This window comes from Saccopteryx bilineata, chromosome X (genome assembly GCF_036850765.1).
Source record: "Saccopteryx bilineata isolate mSacBil1 chromosome X, mSacBil1_pri_phased_curated, whole genome shotgun sequence".
Classification (NCBI taxonomy): Eukaryota; Metazoa; Chordata; class Mammalia; order Chiroptera; family Emballonuridae; genus Saccopteryx; species Saccopteryx bilineata.
Window position 1 is genome coordinate 68,423,412 of NC_089502.1, and position 17,179 is coordinate 68,440,590.

Sequence of the window (17,179 nt, forward strand, 5' to 3'; positions counted from 1 at the left end):
GCATATTTCACCCAGGTGAAAGTACAGTTATTGTAAGTGCAAATTTTCTGAGAAGTTAAATTTTTCTTTTGGAAAGGAGGTAGATCTCAGAGGAAGTACAGTGACATTTTTTTTCTAAAAACTCCTTCCTGTCTCATCATGGTGCATTGAAGGAAATAAAACTCTTGACAGAGTGCCTGTAATCAGTAGGATAATTTTTTTGGATATCTTAAACTCAATTTTCAAGAATTTATGGAAAGTCCATTATCATGGACTTTACTTGGTTTTTCTTGGAGTTACTGCACTTGAAATCCTGAAATTTCAAGGTTTTAAAATTGATATGAAACCCACTTACTGGGTTTCATATTTTGGCCTGAAATCATCTTCTTTCTGGGAGAGCTCAGTTGATTGATTGCTTAGTTCTCTAATTGCAGACTTGAGCTTCTGGGAAACAGTTTGAAGTATTGCAGCTTCTCAAATTGCAATCAGGTCTCTCTGACTGCTCAATCTATTGCTAATTTTAAAATTAAAGTGGGAGGCCCTGGCCGGTTGGCTCAGTGGTAGAGCGTCGGCCTGGCGTGCGGGGGTCCCGGGTTCGATTTCCGGCCAGGGCACACAGGAGAAGCGCCCATCTGCTTCTCCACCCCCATCCCCTCTCCTTCCTCTCTGTCTCTCTCTTCTCCTCCTGCAGCCAAGGCTCCATTGGAGCAAAGATGGCCCGGGTGCTGGGGATGGCTCCTTGGCCTCTGCCCCAGGTGCTAGACTGGCTCTGGTCGCAATAGAGTGACACCCCGGAGGCGCAGAGCATCGCCCCCTGGTGAGCAGAGCTTCGCCCCTGGTGGGCGTGCCAGGTGGATCCCCGTCGGGCGCATGCGGGAGTCTGTCTGACTGTCTCTCCCCGTTTCCAGCTTCAGAAAAATACAAAAAATAAATAAAAAAATAAAAAATAAAATTAAAGTGGGAAAGTAACATGCACAATTCGTACTAAACTAATTTAAGGCCTATTGATAACTAAATGGCTGAACAAAACAATATGATAAAAATTGTTAAAAAGCATGAAGACTCATTTTGTGGGGTTACAGGCCCTAAATAACAGAGCACGTGTATATCCCAGTAACCAGCATGCCAACCTGAATATTTTAAGCTTTAATATATATAGCAGGATTTGCTTTGCCTTCCTTGTTCACTTCCATTCTATAAAAAGTGAGGACAAAGTCTTACTTTGAATAGGGCAGGGCAACCCAAGCAGGATAGACTGGATAGATTTGGGTTATCTCTTCATAATGTCATACCTCTCTGATAAATTTATCTGATAAATTCCCAAACCTTTATTTCTCTTCATTAATAGCTAAATATTGATGAGTGTTAAGTGTCTGATCTCACCTATTCATTTTGATTGTACTAGTTACTTTTGTAGGGGATTTTTGTTTTAAACCCAAGGAAGTGATGTTACATCCTGTTTTTGCCAGTGGTTTATGAATAGCAACCAAAGTTTATTGCTCAGCCAAGTAATGATTCTGTAACCTGAAACCAACAAGATGATTGATTCAAAATTTTTTCCATATAGCACTAGTGATTTAATTATAAGAAAGGCATAATACTTGTCATCCTGCATCCATGAGATATGAAATAATGTAAAATAAAATATTTCAGAGATTGGCTGCCATCCTAACAATGCTGTGCTGGCAAGAATTATTAATAATTACATTCAGAATAATGTCAAGATACAAAAAAGTAAAAAAAATCTTTGTTTCAAAACGTTTATAAAGTTTTATTAATATGTTAGAAATAGTTTTGGATTAGATGAGTCTTTATTGATAACTGAACTCTATAATAACTTTATTACAATGTATTAGTCCCTGTGTTCAACACATTGCACATATTATGTCATTAAATCTATGAGGTAGATATATTATCATCACCATTTTAAAAATAAGAAGACAGTATTAGAAATGTTAAGTTTATATAATCAATAGGGATAGTAGCAATTCCCTTTGTGTACTTTTTCTCTTAACCTTATGTTCCATTCCCAACACTGCATCAAGGTCCAGGTAGAATTCAGAAAGCACAAGACATGACTCTTGCTCTATAGGAGTATGAAGACTATTTGGTGGGGCATACTTGTAGTCAGAAACATTTCATAGACACTGTAACATGTATTCAGATGCAAGGGTCTAGCTGTAAGTGCTATAGGCAACCAGATAGTCTAACAGTCCAAGGCACTTCTCAAAAATCATGTTAATAGAATTTATCTATTTTAACTGCAATGAGGAGTCACATACAAATAAAAGAGACAAAGAGGAAAGCCACTGACATTTAATGTCTATTTACTAGTGTAAAAAAAACACACAATTTCAGTTGAATCCACAGTTACCTTTGATAAAGAGTAGTTTACAAAGAAGGAAATATGAATTTAGAGAACTTAATTCCCCAGGATATCCCAACAGAAAGTGCTAAAGCTAAAGTTTGGATGCAAGTGCATCTAATTTTCAAATTTGTGATGGTATTTTATACTGGTAAGAACATGGATATGGAGACCTAATATTCCCATTTGTAAGAGTGGGGTGATACCAACCACCTAATAGTTATTACAACATTTAATTACAGAGTTAGCATATCATACCTACTCAAATGTTCTTCAGACTTTCAGATAAGGTTTTTATATAAAGTAAATGAACTGAAGTATGAAAAGTCTCTGGTATACATTAGGCAATTGATAAGTTATTCTTACTTTTATTAAATATATCAAGAGAATGTACAATGACACATTGATTTTGAAACATTTAGGCATGGATGCTTTTTGAACATTGAAGATGAAAACTGAAACAAATTTTAGGAAGATTCTTGGTTATGTAGGTACAGAGATAAATATTTTTAAAAATCAGGTTTATTTTTGCAGATTAAACTTAATTTCCCAGGATATCCCAGCAGAAAAAAAAATGGACTAGTCAAGCCTTGATTTAACAAGAATAACTCTCCTTGCAAACTGGCGCTATTGATAGTGTTTGTATCCATTGTGTTCCATTAGTTATTATGTACTTACTGTCTTAGGCCTCAAGTGCTTTACAACAGACAATATATCAAGCTTAATATAGAAAACCCATATAAGAAGGGATTTGTATAACCCTGTTCATTATTTTTTTGGTAGCAGTGGGACTACTCCTCACCTCAACTATAGTGTGCTTAGGTCTCAGAGAACAAATGTAATTCTCTACAGATCCTTTCTGCTACCACTGTCTCATAATACATGGGGATGCTACTCTGGAGTTAGACTTAAGTTACAGAACAAATTACAAGCGTCTTCACTAAAATGTAAATTATCAGTCATAACATAAGCTCAGTATTAAGTATAGTAAATCTCAGAGTTAAGAAAATATTTCTTCCTCAGTTTTCTCTCTATAATTCTGATTGCATCAAAGATAAATATGGATTTAGTCTTTATAATTCGTGTCTATATAATTCTTGATAGTGAGGGGGTGGAAGGATTGAACAAAAAAGAATAAAAAAGAAAGAAAAGAACTCATGGACACAGACAACAGTGTGGCGATTGCCAGGGGGAGTGGGGATGAGAGAAGGTGGAGGAGGATATGGGGGATGAATGGTGATGGACAGAGAGTTGACTTGGGGTAGAGAACAGACAATACAGCATGAAAATGATGTGTTGTAGATTTGTGCACTGAAACTTGTATAATTTTGGTAACCTATATACCTTAAAATTTCAATTAAAGAGTCTCTTGATATTTCTTATTGTATCATAAAGCATGCCTAAAACTCAGAGTCTTAAGCAGGAACTGTGTCTGAAACCAAAAAAAAATTAATTTCAATGTTCGGATTTTACTGCAGTCACTGGCTTCAGTGCAGCCTCATCAGCTAGAGTGTGGACTCATCAGCTTGAGCACAGGGTCATCAGCTTGAACATGGGATTATAGACATAACCCCATGGTCACTGGCTAGAGCCCAAGGTCGCTGGCTTGAGTTAAGGGGTCACTGGCTTGGCTGGAGCACCTGCGGTCAAGGCACATATGAGAAAGAAATCAATGAACAACTAAGGTGCCACAACTAAGAATTGATACTTCTCATCTCTCTCCGTTCCTGTCTGTCCCTGTCTGTCTCTCTCCCTGTCTCTCTCCCCTGCCTCAAAAAAGAAGAAAAAGATGATGATGATGATGAAGAAGAAGAAGGAGGAGGAGGAGGAGGAGGAGGAGAAGGAGAAAAAGAAGAAAACCCAGGCTAAACCTTTATGCCTTTGGACTTAACAACAGATTCTAACATATGACACCAAAAGCGCATAAAAAAAGAAAATAGATAAATTGAACTTCATTAAAATTAAAATTTCTTGTGCAAAAAAGAACACTATCAAAGAACACCTACAAAATGGAACAAAGTTCACAAATAATATCTAATAGGGAACTTGCTTGTAGATTACATAAAGAACTTGTACATTTCAGTCATAAACAAATAGTAAATTTTAATTAAAATGGTCAAATAATATGAGTATATATTTCTCCAAAGAAGATTTATAAATATCTAATAAAGACACAGAATAACACACAACACCATTAGGCCTGCACAAACTCATTAGGCATAGGGAAAATGGAAACCAAAAGCATAATAAGAAGCTACTTGATAAGCACTAAGATGACTACATTTAAAAAATAACAAGTGTTGAGAAAGCTCTGGAGAATTTGAAACTCTTGTAGATTGCTAGTGGGGAAGTAAAGTGAATAGCTACTGTGGAAATTAGTTTAGCTGCTCCTCAAAAAAAGTTTAACATAGCATTTTATATGACCCAAAATTCCACTCTTGTTATATAACCCGCTAAAATTGAAAATTGGTGTTTAAACAAAAATTTATGTGTGAGTTTTTATAGCAGCATATTTATAATAGCTCCAAAATGGAAACAACCCAAATGTCATTAATTGATAATAAACGATCTGGGGTGGTATATCCACACAATGGAATATTACTTGACCATTAAAAAGAATAAAATGCTACAACTTAGATGATCATAGCAAATCTTATGGAAAATGAAGGCAACCAGACCCAAAAAGTCATGTACTGTGTGATTTCATTGATATGACACACCAGAAGAATTAAATCCATAGAAACAGAAAGTAGATTAAGTGGTTGTCAGTACTGGGGAATAGGAAGAATGGAAAGTGACTGCTTAACAGGTATGTGTTTTTCTTTTAGGTGATAAAAATATTTTAGAACTATGGGTTGCCCAATACTGTGAATATACTAAATGCCTTCAAATTGTACATATTAAAATTGTAAATTTTATATTATGTAATATTTATATCAATTAAACCTTATCATTGGGCTTTACCCAAGGTTATTTAAACCAGAGCACCTGAGCTGGGGAAGCAAAACTTCAACTAAAAACAAAAATCACCAGGTAATTCTTTGTGTGTGTGTGTGTGTGTGTGTGTGTGTGTGTGTGTGTGTGTGTGTGTCAGAGACAGAGAGAGACAGACAGAGGGAAAAAGAGGGACAGACAGGAAGGGAGAGATGAGAAGCATCAATTCTTCATTGCAGCTCTTTGTTGTAGCTCCTTAGTTTTTCAATGGTTGCTTTCTCATATGTGTCTTGACCTGGGGGCTACAACAGAGCGAGTGAACCCTTGCACAAGCCAGCGACCTTTGAGCTTCAAGCCAGCGACCATGGGGTCAAGTCTATGATCCCACACTCAAGCCAGCTACTCTGCACTCAAGCCGGTGATCTCGGGGTTTCAACCCTGGATCCTCTGTGTCCCAGTCCTACACTCTATCCATTGTGCCACTGCCTGGTCAGGCTCACCAGATAATTCAAAAGTTATAGCCAGAGTTAATAACCACTTGACTAACAGAGCTGAAAAAAAAACAAACACATGGATCTTTAGATGACATCTATAGATTATTTTAAAGCTGACAAAAAATTAATCACCCAACCTCAAGATATTTTCACATGTGATATTACATCAAAACAAACATAGTGATAGGGAAGTTAAAAACAGAATAACACTTTAAAATGTGTGTGCTTTTTTGCCTGACCAGGCGGTGGCACAGTGGATAGAGCATTGGACTGGGATGCGGAGGACCCAGGTTCGAGACCCCGAGGTCTCCAGCTTGAGTGCGGGCTCATCTGGCTTAAGCAGAAAGTTCACCAGCTTGAACCCAAGGTCGCTGGCTCCAGCAAGGGGTTACTCGGTCTGCTGAAGGCCCATGGTCAAGGCACATATGAGAAAGCAATCAATAAACAACTAAGGTGTCACAACAAAAAACTGATGATTGATGCTTCTCATCTCTCTCCATTCCTGTCTGTCTGTCCCTATCTATCCCTCTCTCTGAATCTCTCTCTGTCCCTGAAAAAAAAAATGTGTGTGCTTTGGTACTGTTGAACTCATACTGTAATTCAAATACTACGAACATAAAATCTCCCTCAGTACTAGTTAATAAATCAACTTTTCTGGCAAATGCAGAGGAAGTTGCTATGTGCATTTTACATGACAGCTGGTTACAGAATGGGGAGAAATGCTATATTTTCCAAGAGACTATTTTGTCATATGTGCTGATATTAAAAATCCATTATTTCCACTTAGTTTTTCTGTCAAAGATGGGTAGAGCAGGGTCCATATTCACTTCCCCCCCATGTACAAGTATTTATATTCATTACTGTTTTGAAGACAGAAATGCACCAGATACATATGGAAACGGGGCTCTCATTGTCTGCTCACATCATGGCCAATGAGAAGCCCCTTTAACAGAATAATTTTTGGGGCCAAACATACAGGCTCTGAAGTCAGGAAAATTAATTTTATAATTTGGCTTTACCAACTCTTTTCTTATGAAAATGGGCAAGTTACTGTCTCTGATCCCCAGCTCCTTATCTTAAAACTTGTGTGGATAAGATAAAGTTAAACTTTTTAAATAACTTTAGAAACATGAGACAGACATTTCTAATCCTTCTCAAATATATCCTTCTTGTAATTTATACCTCAATTTTTTTTTATCCCTATGACTCTGAAAGTACTGATCTATATTAAAATGGAAGTCCCTCCAAAAGAGGGTCACAGTTTAGCTGTGCAGAATTGCAAAACAAAAGGAAATGCTGTCAAAATATTACCTATTAGGATATTTTTTAGCCAAGGCCTGCCCTTCCCAGTGGTAGTGCTTCTTGTTTGGAAAATCTCAAAAAAATGGGAAGCAAGTGCCCTTACAAGGGTCACATAAACTGTCTTTCTCGTGGGTCACAGTAGCTCTTCTTTATGCAAGGGACACTTGATTGTGCATTTTACCTGTGTTAGCTTCAGATCTCTCAAATGATCACTTTTTACAGTGTGCCTCTGAGTTTTGAGAGCAAGGCAAATAAATTGTGGGACCTTGTGGATCTTCTTAAACAGTCTTCCCGGCACTGCCAACCTCTTTGACATTTGTCATAATAGAAAAAAATAATAATAATAAGCCTAGGTCAAAGGGTTCTTAACCTCATTTCTTCTTATTCAATTTATTCACTTTATCTGAAACCCAAGAAAACAGTGACTTATTCACTGATTAGTAAGGTATAATAAGTAGTTAGAATCAATTAATCCAGCAGCAAGTCCACAAAAGATTGAGACAATGAGGATACACAAAAAGATAACAACTAAACTATTAAAGAAGATGTGTTTTCTAGATTCAGTTCTTTGTCAGAAATGATTTTGTCCTTTATACTGGGGATAAAACCACATAGTACGCTGGAAAAATAAAATCCTCACCATACTTTCACTCTTCATTTTTCTTCTTACAAGAGTAATTCCCATTGATTCACTTAGTTATTTCTTCAAGGTACATTACTGAGCACCTAAAATGTTCCATGTATAGTGTTAAACACTGGACATAGAGTGGTGATCAAGAGAGACATGGCTCCTACCCTCAAGTAGCTTATAGATTAGTGGAGGATAAAGAAATAAAATAAATTTGTATCTAAATATAATTACAAACTATGCAGAAGTTATATAGGAAGAGTGCAAGACACTGTGAAGAAGAACAAGTGAGAAACTGAAAAGATTAATTTGTCTGGGGTGGAGAAATGTATGTACGTGAGGTTGGATAAGGAGTCTGGGTTTTGTTTTTTTAATAAATTTTTATTAATAGTAATGGGATGACATTAATAAATCAGGGTACATATATTCAAAGAAAACATGTCTAGGTTATTTTGTCATCAAATTATGTTGCAAACCCCTCGCCCAAAGTCAGATTGTCCTCCGTCACCCTCTATCTAGTTCTCTGTGCCCCTTCCCCTCCCCCTAACTCTCTCCCTCCCTCCCTCCCATGTCCTCCCTCCCCCCCACCCTTGGTAACCACCACACTCTTGTCCATGTCTCTTAGTCTCATTTTTATGTTCCACCAATGTATGGAATCATGTAGTTCTTGTTTTTTTCTGATTTACTTATTTCACTCCTTATAATGTTATCAAGATCCCACCATTTTGCTGTAAATGATCTGATGTCATCATTTCTTATGGCTGAGTCTGGGTTTTTATGCCATTTGCAGTGGATGCCAAAAAAGATATACTGAGGCAGGGAACTAAGAGGTGATAATAGAATGTAAGGAACATATGAAACCAGACTATAATCTAGTTATAAGCATTAACAGAGGTTGTTTCCTTGTATGGCCTTTCCTATTCCAGTTCTGGACTGATGTGGTCTTTAATGGCCTTCTCCTCCTTCCCCAGAGTTGCTCTTCTATTAACCCACTTTCAAAAACAGTCAAGGCATTAAATTGCATTGAGTTCCAGTTGGGACAAACCCACAGATGTACAATGAAAATCTAACTGAGAAGCACCACTGGCCAAGAATGGCTCATAGAAAATGGAGTGACTACAGAATGCTAAGCTGAAGTAGTAGCAAGAGTAGAAGCAGATTTATGGAACTATAAAAATTTGGATGAAGCTCACTATGTCTGACTTTATCAATGCTTTATTGAATCCATTGGAAATAAAATAAAGAATTGGGAATATAGATGAAATAAAAGGTAAATGATCTTGTGACATATTATCTTTTTTGCACTTACTCCTTCATACCTTCAATTCCCAATTGAGAAAGGGAAGCATGAGTGATCTTTGTTAATAGCAACAACCACAGCATGGAGACAAAAAGGAGTAAAAATTCCAGAAATATTTTTATTGTTTTAATAAACAGATTTCAAACATATTTTAAAGCACTACAAAAGTCAGTTTACTGTAATATGATTGATTACCTAGTTAACTGAGAGACAGCCAGACACTGGACCCATTTGTATTAAAAAAACTCAACTAATCTCCACTATATATGCCATATAGTCATTCTAGTGGCATATATGCATCAGATATGAATTTCAAATCATCATGTTGTATAATTTAGATATATACAATTATATTTACTTATTTATTAATAATACTGAGAAAAATAATATCTTCTCAAGCCCTGATCTTTTCGTATTTATGATGGTAGTTAAAGACAGAAAGAATGAAGGCATAAATCTTGTGACATTTATTGATGTTAACTTTATAAAAAATATTTTTTCAATACTTAACTAGTCCCTATAAATTTTCTTTTAAATCAGTCAACATATATTTATTGGGCACCTACAATTTGCATGGTGCTGATAGAATTAGATTAATTATATGATTACCATATATCAATGAACTCTCTAGTTTATGTTCAAAATGTAGTTTCTCACAGAGAAACATGCAAGCCTTAATTAACCCAGCAACAGAAACTAACTACCAGAGTCTTAATATCCATATTAGAAATTAATTTTAATTAAGTTCAATTAATATCTTATAGAGTATAACATATTATACTGTCCTCAATGGGTACACTCAAAGACTTGACTGTATAGAGGAGATGATATGGTTTTACAGTGAAGTAAGATTTAAGCAAAATATCAACTAATTTGTAAAGCTAGATAGACTAAAGAAGCAAAGACATACATGATAGAGAAACAGTGTGAGCAAAGGCAGAAGTGTGTATGTTTAATGATTTTTAGAGACTTTGAGATCTTATGTTTATGTAGCTTTGATTACCCCATATGTTTAATCAAATCAATTATCACAGAACTGAAATAAAGTTATTTGAACCTTTAAATGCCCCACAACCAATATATCTATGTCCAAATAGTGAGTCTAGGTAATCTATTCCTTCCCTCAGTCCTCCTACCCCTTTACAACTGTTAAGTTTCTCTAGGTTTGTTTCCAATACATTCCTTCTCAAAGTTCTGGAGACCTTGCTTTTTAAAAAAATTTTATTTAAAAAGTTACATTTAAAGAGGTGACATTGATCAATAAGAGTACATAGATTCCAGGTAAACATTTCTACAGCATTTGAACCATTGATTACCCATCACCCAAAGTCGTCATTTTCCGACACCGTATATTTGTCCCTTTAGTTCCTTCTACAGAATTCATTCATAAGAACACTGACTGTACTCTACTTTTTCTGCATTGTTTTCCCATGGCTATTGTCAATCTCTGGTTATTTATTTATTCAGAGATCCTTAACCGTAATTATAACTAACTTAACTGAAAGGCTGGACATAACTGATAATAAGCGACAAGATAAATAGCTTCTGTTAGCCTTAGGGGACTCAGCCAACATTGCCTTAACCCTGGGAACTATTTCAAACCTTTAAGTTATCTATTCTAATAGGTTGTTCAAAATCTTTAATAGTAACCACTGTGTTGTTATGGGTTGAAGAGGACACTTTATCTCCCATCCTTGATTCTTTTCCAAATATTACTTCTCCTTGTGTCCTTATGTTTAAATAATCGTTATAGTTTTGAAATAAGTCTCATCAATACTTATTATTAGATTTTTACAAGAGTCTTATGAAGAAGAAAGGGTAAAAATTATTATCACCATACTGCTGATGAGCAAATAGCTTCAGAATGGTAAAATGTCTTGCACAAGGTCATGCAATTAAGAAAGGGCAAAGATTGTACTACAACCCAAGACTATCCAATTATTATCAATCAGTTACAATTGTATACTTAAAGTTGACATTCTTGAAACTCCTGCACTCCAATATTTTGTGAGGACAGAGAGTAGAACGATGTAGTTGGACAATTGCCTGGCTCCAGAAATACTGGATCAATGTGACTACGTGTAACCTCTCCACTTCACCTATAGACATAAAAGTAAATTGGAGCCATCCAGATAATTTTGGTAACTTCAAGAAAGCTGATAAACCAGTCTGTTATCTGTGCTTCTAAAAATATTTTGGGAAATTTTTATTATTCATGGTATCAATAGGCTAACTTCAAAAACAATTAACATATCTCAAATAGAATTTTCAATAATACATAGGCAATATCTACTAGAGTGAGCAGATATTTTATTAAGACATTTATAAGAAATATAAAATCTTCAAAACAAAAACAAGTAATGATTTTGGAATTATATATATATATATGAACTTTATAAATATAAATGACTTTATATATCAATATATCTCTATATCTAGGTATAGATATAGATGATATAGGTATATGCTTGTGATATTTATATTCCAAAAGTGTCTGATGTTATAAACAGCTTGTCACAAGTCAGCAAACTGGAATATCTGGCAACCTCCACTATTCAAACACTGCTGACAGAACCAAGAAGGAAGAAAAATTGTACTGCAAAGCAAAAATGCATGTCATGAAGTCCATAAAATAAAACCCATATACTTTGTTCCATAGGATATTTTCCCTTTTTAATGCATACCCTTTCCAAATAAAATAAAATAAGCAGGTTTTTATTCATTTTTGTTTACTTTAAACTCTGTTTTAACTAGCATGATTAGTGTATTTTTAAAGCCATAAAATATTAGAAAGTACTAATTAAAATTATAAAGGCTATATTAGAGAATCTCATTGACAATGGCAACAAGTAAAAACAGCCTAATATGGTGAAGAAATAAGCCCTCATAAAATAAAATATATAAAAACTAAAAATTCATAGAGCTAATTTAGTGTAGATACAAGTAATACTACAAATTTCAATAGCCCTGAGAGAAACAAATGTGTACAGTACAATAACTGATGCTTATAATAGTTATCCTCAGTCATCCTGAAAAAATTACATTAAATGTTAATTTGAAGTTCTTCTTAAATAATAACAACAATTTTGATACCAAAAACAATCATTTGTTAAGTGCTTTGGGTTTTCAAAAGCATATTCTGCAAAGTATGTCTTATGTTTAAGATAATCTAGTCTAGCTCCCTTCTGAAAAGTTAATAAATATGAAAACCAAAGAGAAAGAACTTGCTCAAAGTTGCAGAGTTAATCAATGGCAGACCTGAAACTAAGATCCTGACCCTCTGAAACTGAATGAATACTTCTTTCATACACCATGTCCTCTGGTTTAAAACAAATGGCATTAGTGGGTAGGAGATAAAATAATTTAGAAACGTTTCCACCTAAAATGGTGTTTTAAATATTTAGGTACCTAAAGAGATTGTTAGATCATTTATATAAGATACAACTGTGTAAAATACAGATCTTTCATTAATGAGTTTAGAGAACTTGAGTTTTCCCCTGTTAATTTTTCCTCCCCCTGTGGTAAATGTTATCTGATTTTGTTTTGATAGGCAATAACTATTACAAAATAATTCACATACACACAAAAAAACATTTTGCGAATTTCCAGTCATAAAAATAAGATAATATTTGATAAACACATTAGACAATTTTATCATTGATGGAACAAAATAGAGTGCACTTACATAAATCTAAATGGTAGAGTCTGCTACAAACCTAGGCTATATGCTATAGCCTATTGCTCCTAGGCTAAAAACTTATATAGCATGTCACAACAAAACAGAGCAACACATGATTAAATCAAACACAAGATGAAGTAATGCAATCAAGAGACAAGGTAAACATGAAATGTGTAAGCTTGCTGCCAGTGTAGCACAACATATTATTTTATAACATACACTTTTTTCATAAGTAGAAAGAGTACACTCTAAAATAATAATAAAAATAGTATAGTGAATACATAAACCAGTAACAGTCATTTATTATCATTATTAAGTATTACATACCACAGAGAATTATATGTTACTTACTTTTTTATGACTGGCAGAACATAAGTTTCTTTGCACTAGCATCACCACAAAAATTATGTTGTGTTATGATGGCTACAATTTTATTAGGCAATAATAATTTTTCAACCCCACTATAACCTTAAGGGACCGCCATAATACATGTGGTCAACCATTGACAGAAACATTGTTATTCAGTGCACAACTGTAATTTTATAAAACTAACCACCGCTTTTTAAAATATTATTTTAATACAACTAATATATGAAATTTTAAGTTTCAAATAGAAATAGCTTCTATTGATAGTGATTTGTATTACAAAATGATTTAACTGCGGTGATTTTAAAAATAACAATTTTTCATTTTCCATTTTAATTCACCAATGTTTTATTTCCAAATATATTTACCTGTGAGAAATGAGATCTACTAAAAATTGATATGCATATGTGTAAATATTTGTTTTTTAAATCTGTCAAGGAAAATTTTGACTGAGGTTGTATGTGGGTTTATTAATCTAAGTAGACCATGGTATAATTGATTTTAACAAACACATGAAATATTTTCTGAATGAGTGTCAATATATAAATGAATTATTTGTTTTCCAGAGAGGAGAAAGAAAAAGTCTCAGAGATATTTCAAATTAGAAGAATATCAATTCTCATAACTTTTATTAATATTAATAAACCTTTCTTCTTTAGTGTATGCTGTTCAAGTAGTATGTTAGTTTCTAAACAAAACCAAGACCATAATGCTTTCATGTACATTTTTAAGCCTTTCAAAAATTCACCCTTACATCTGTTTTCAATTTACATTTTTTTGTATGTAGGTTTTTGTTTTAGTTGGTGAGAAGGTAAAAAGACTGGACCCATTGCTGAAAAACAGTTTTGCATTTCTTTTTGTTGCTCATCACTTTCTGTAAAGAAAAATATTTTTTCATGCTCTCCATAGAACAATATGTTCCCATTTGAACAGAAAATATTGCATAGATATCTACTTGAAAGGAGTAATTTTGAGAATGAAGGAAAGGGGGCTATGTTTTATTTAGGCAACCAACAACACTGTTTTTAAGAAAATTCTTCAAAGTGACATAGTTAAATTGATAGAGCATACAGATCATTCTTATTAATTATTTGTTTATGTTGTCTTGGAATCATCCAAAAACTCAAGAGAGATAGTTTGAAGATCCTCCTTCTTCTGGTGAATTTTCTTGCATCTCACACATGACTGAAAAACCAGGACACCGTGTTCTGAAAATCTGTCACGAAATTCTGAGGTCATAAAATAATATACAACAGGATCAAGACAGCAATTCAGATTTGCAAGACACAGGGAAATTATATGGAAACACAGAGTACTCTTAATAAAGGAGCAATTTGAAAACACATCTTGCTTCACCATCATAAAAAGTGGAAAGTTCAGGTGGTAAGGGGTAAAACACACAACGAACACCACTGCACAAATCAGGACCATCCACAAAGCCCTTTTTCTCTCTTTTGTATTCTGAGGGGTAACTTGGAATTCTTGTAAAGATTTTCTTGTTTTCCATGTGCAATAAGTAATAATTATCACAGGTAATACAAACCCTCCAAGTTCAGCTACAGTTACCATGACAATGGAGGAAGCCATGTTAATATGTTGAAGCCCTAAATCAGCAAAGCAGGATTCAGTGTTGTTGGTTAAACCATTACTTCTCAGAATTGGAAGTGGCAAACAAGCAGTGCCCACGATGACCCAGATGGCAGCACTGATGCCCACATCGTACCTACGCTTCCAGTCTCTGGCCCTGAAGGGCTTGAGGAGAAAGAAGCACCTTTGAAGGCTGATGCAGGTTAGGAAGCAAATGCTGGCATACATATTGAGATACTTTAGATAGAAACACAGCAGACAGAGGGTCCTCTGGAAAGGCCACTGGTGGCTGATGTAGTAGTAAATCCGGAGAGGTAAGGACAGCACATGAGCAAGGTCAGCCACAGAGAGGTTGATCATGAAAATGATGGCTTTATTTTTCTTGCTGATGAAGCGGCACAGAATCCACAAGGCTGCACTGTTGGCCAGAAGACCAGGGATAAATATGAGAATGTAGGTAGTTGCATAGAGGGTGTACTGAAATGGCATTTGAAGATCAGTGCATTTTGCTCTTGTACTGTTTGTGCTGTTACTTCCCATCTTGAGGATTTATGTTCCTTTCTTAAGGAAAGCATCAGAGTGATGATTTCTGCACAAAATATAGTAAAAATAACGTCAAGGGCATGTCAGTCCATATTTGGCTATATAAATGGACCAAAATATATTTGTTTCCTACCAAAGTAGTATTTAAGTGTAACCTTTTATTCATTCAAAAAGTCTTTTCTATGTAAACTAAAGATATCATGCCAATCCACAAGTGGATAACAGTATTTTGGAAAATATACTGAGGAATCCACAGGATCAGTATTTTGGCAATAACTTCAGGCAGGGTTTCCTTGACAGTCTGAGGGAGTAATCAAACTTGTAGTGATAACAAGCAAGCAAGACTTCACTAAAGAATACCCCCAAACATACATTCCAACACTTGTGAGGGTTCTATATTTTAAGTTTTTAGCTGTCTCCATCTGTGTTGTACCTTTGAAATTTGCCATCAACTCCGGAAGAATGAAAAAATTAATTCATTTTTAACTACATTTCTGTCAGGGATTCGGTGAGTGCTGAGGTGAGTCTATAAAATTTTGGGAATGAAACATGGTATAAGAGCCTGGGAAATGGCTGTCAGATCTCCAGGTTTGGAAGGATAGGGGCTTGGAAAGATGGTACAATTCAGATGACCTTTGCCTTTTTCAGAATTTGACCAAGGACAAAATTAGTTCTGCTTATGAGTCCTGACACTCTAGAAGCTTCTGTCACTTTAAAGATCTTTGTTTACTTACAGAATTATAGTAGCTTCAGACATTTGCATGTGTTGAGACTATTCTTGCATACAATCATTTCAAGAAACTTCCAGAGTATGTGAAGAAGTAATAGGTATCTGTTGGTAGATACAACAAAAGAGGCTATTTCTATTTCAGATCTCAGGGAAAGCTCAGTGAAAAGTTATTAATATAGATGGTTACACTTTAAAATATTTTAAAGCATATGTGACATACTACATTATATTATTTTCAGTTGTACAACATAGTGGATTAGATATTTATGTACCCCGATAATACTAGTACCCATCTGACACCATACATATTTATTATTATATTATTGACTATATTCCTTATGCTATATTTCACATCCCCATGCCTACTGTTATTATAACTAGTAATTTTTATTTCTTAATCTCTTTCATTTTTTGATCCATCCACTCCCCAGCTCTTCTCCTATCTAGTGGCCTTCAGTTTATTTTCTGTATCTATGAGTTTCTGTTTTGTTCCTTTATTTCATTCTTTAGATTCCATATATAAATGAAATCAAATGGTATTTCACTTTCTCTGACTTATTTCACTTAGCAATCAGGGGTCGTCAAACTTTTTATAAAAACCGCCCACTTTTGCAGTGCTGGTCGACCTGGTCCCTACTGCCCACTAGTGGGCGTTCCAGCTTTCATGATGGGCCAATCGCAGTGCTGTTTGGTTGCACAGTAGGGACCAGGTCGACCAGCACTGCAAAAGTGGGAGGTTTTTATAAAAAGTTTGACGACCCCTGCGCAGGATCTGTAATGTTGCAAATGGCAAAATTTCATTCTTTTTATGGTTGAATAGTATTCTATTATATATAATATTTATAATGATTATAATATATATAATTTTATCTATTCATCAATCAGTGGACACCAAGGCTACTTTCTTTTTTTTTTTATTTTCAATAATGATAAACTAAACATCAAGTGCATATATCTTTCTGAATTAGTGCTTTTGCTTTCTTTGAATACATACCTAGAAATAAAATTACTGGGTTATATGGTATTTTTATTTTCAATATTTCGATGAACCTTCATACTTTTTTCAATAGTGACTGTCCCAACTTACAATCTGATCAACAGTGCATGAGGGTTCCCATTTCTCCACATCTTCACCAATGCTTGTGATTTGTTGAATTTTTAATTAATAAGCATTCTGAAAGTTGTGAGGTGATAGTTCATTGTGGTTTTGATTTACATTTTTGTTATGATTAGTAATACTGAGCATCTTTTAAATGTCTGTTGGCTATCTGC

General features: G+C 34.7%; 1 protein-coding gene across 2 annotated transcripts in view; it reads right to left on the reverse strand.

The window, feature by feature from the left end:
• Nucleotides 1–13,423: 13,423 nt before the first annotated feature.
• Nucleotides 13,424–17,179, reverse strand: part of LOC136316901 (putative P2Y purinoceptor 10) — a 32,909-nt gene continuing 29,153 nt past the window's right edge. For both annotated transcript variants that reach the window (XM_066249250.1, XM_066249249.1), the window contains 2 exons: nucleotides 15,912–16,009; nucleotides 13,424–15,223 (listed from right to left, as the gene is read on the reverse strand). In XM_066249250.1, coding sequence (XP_066105347.1) covers nucleotides 14,143–15,174 — 1,032 coding nt within the window. In that variant the 5' untranslated portion in view covers nucleotides 15,175–15,223; nucleotides 15,912–16,009 and the 3' untranslated portion in view covers nucleotides 13,424–14,142. The remainder of the gene's footprint in view (nucleotides 15,224–15,911; nucleotides 16,010–17,179) is intronic.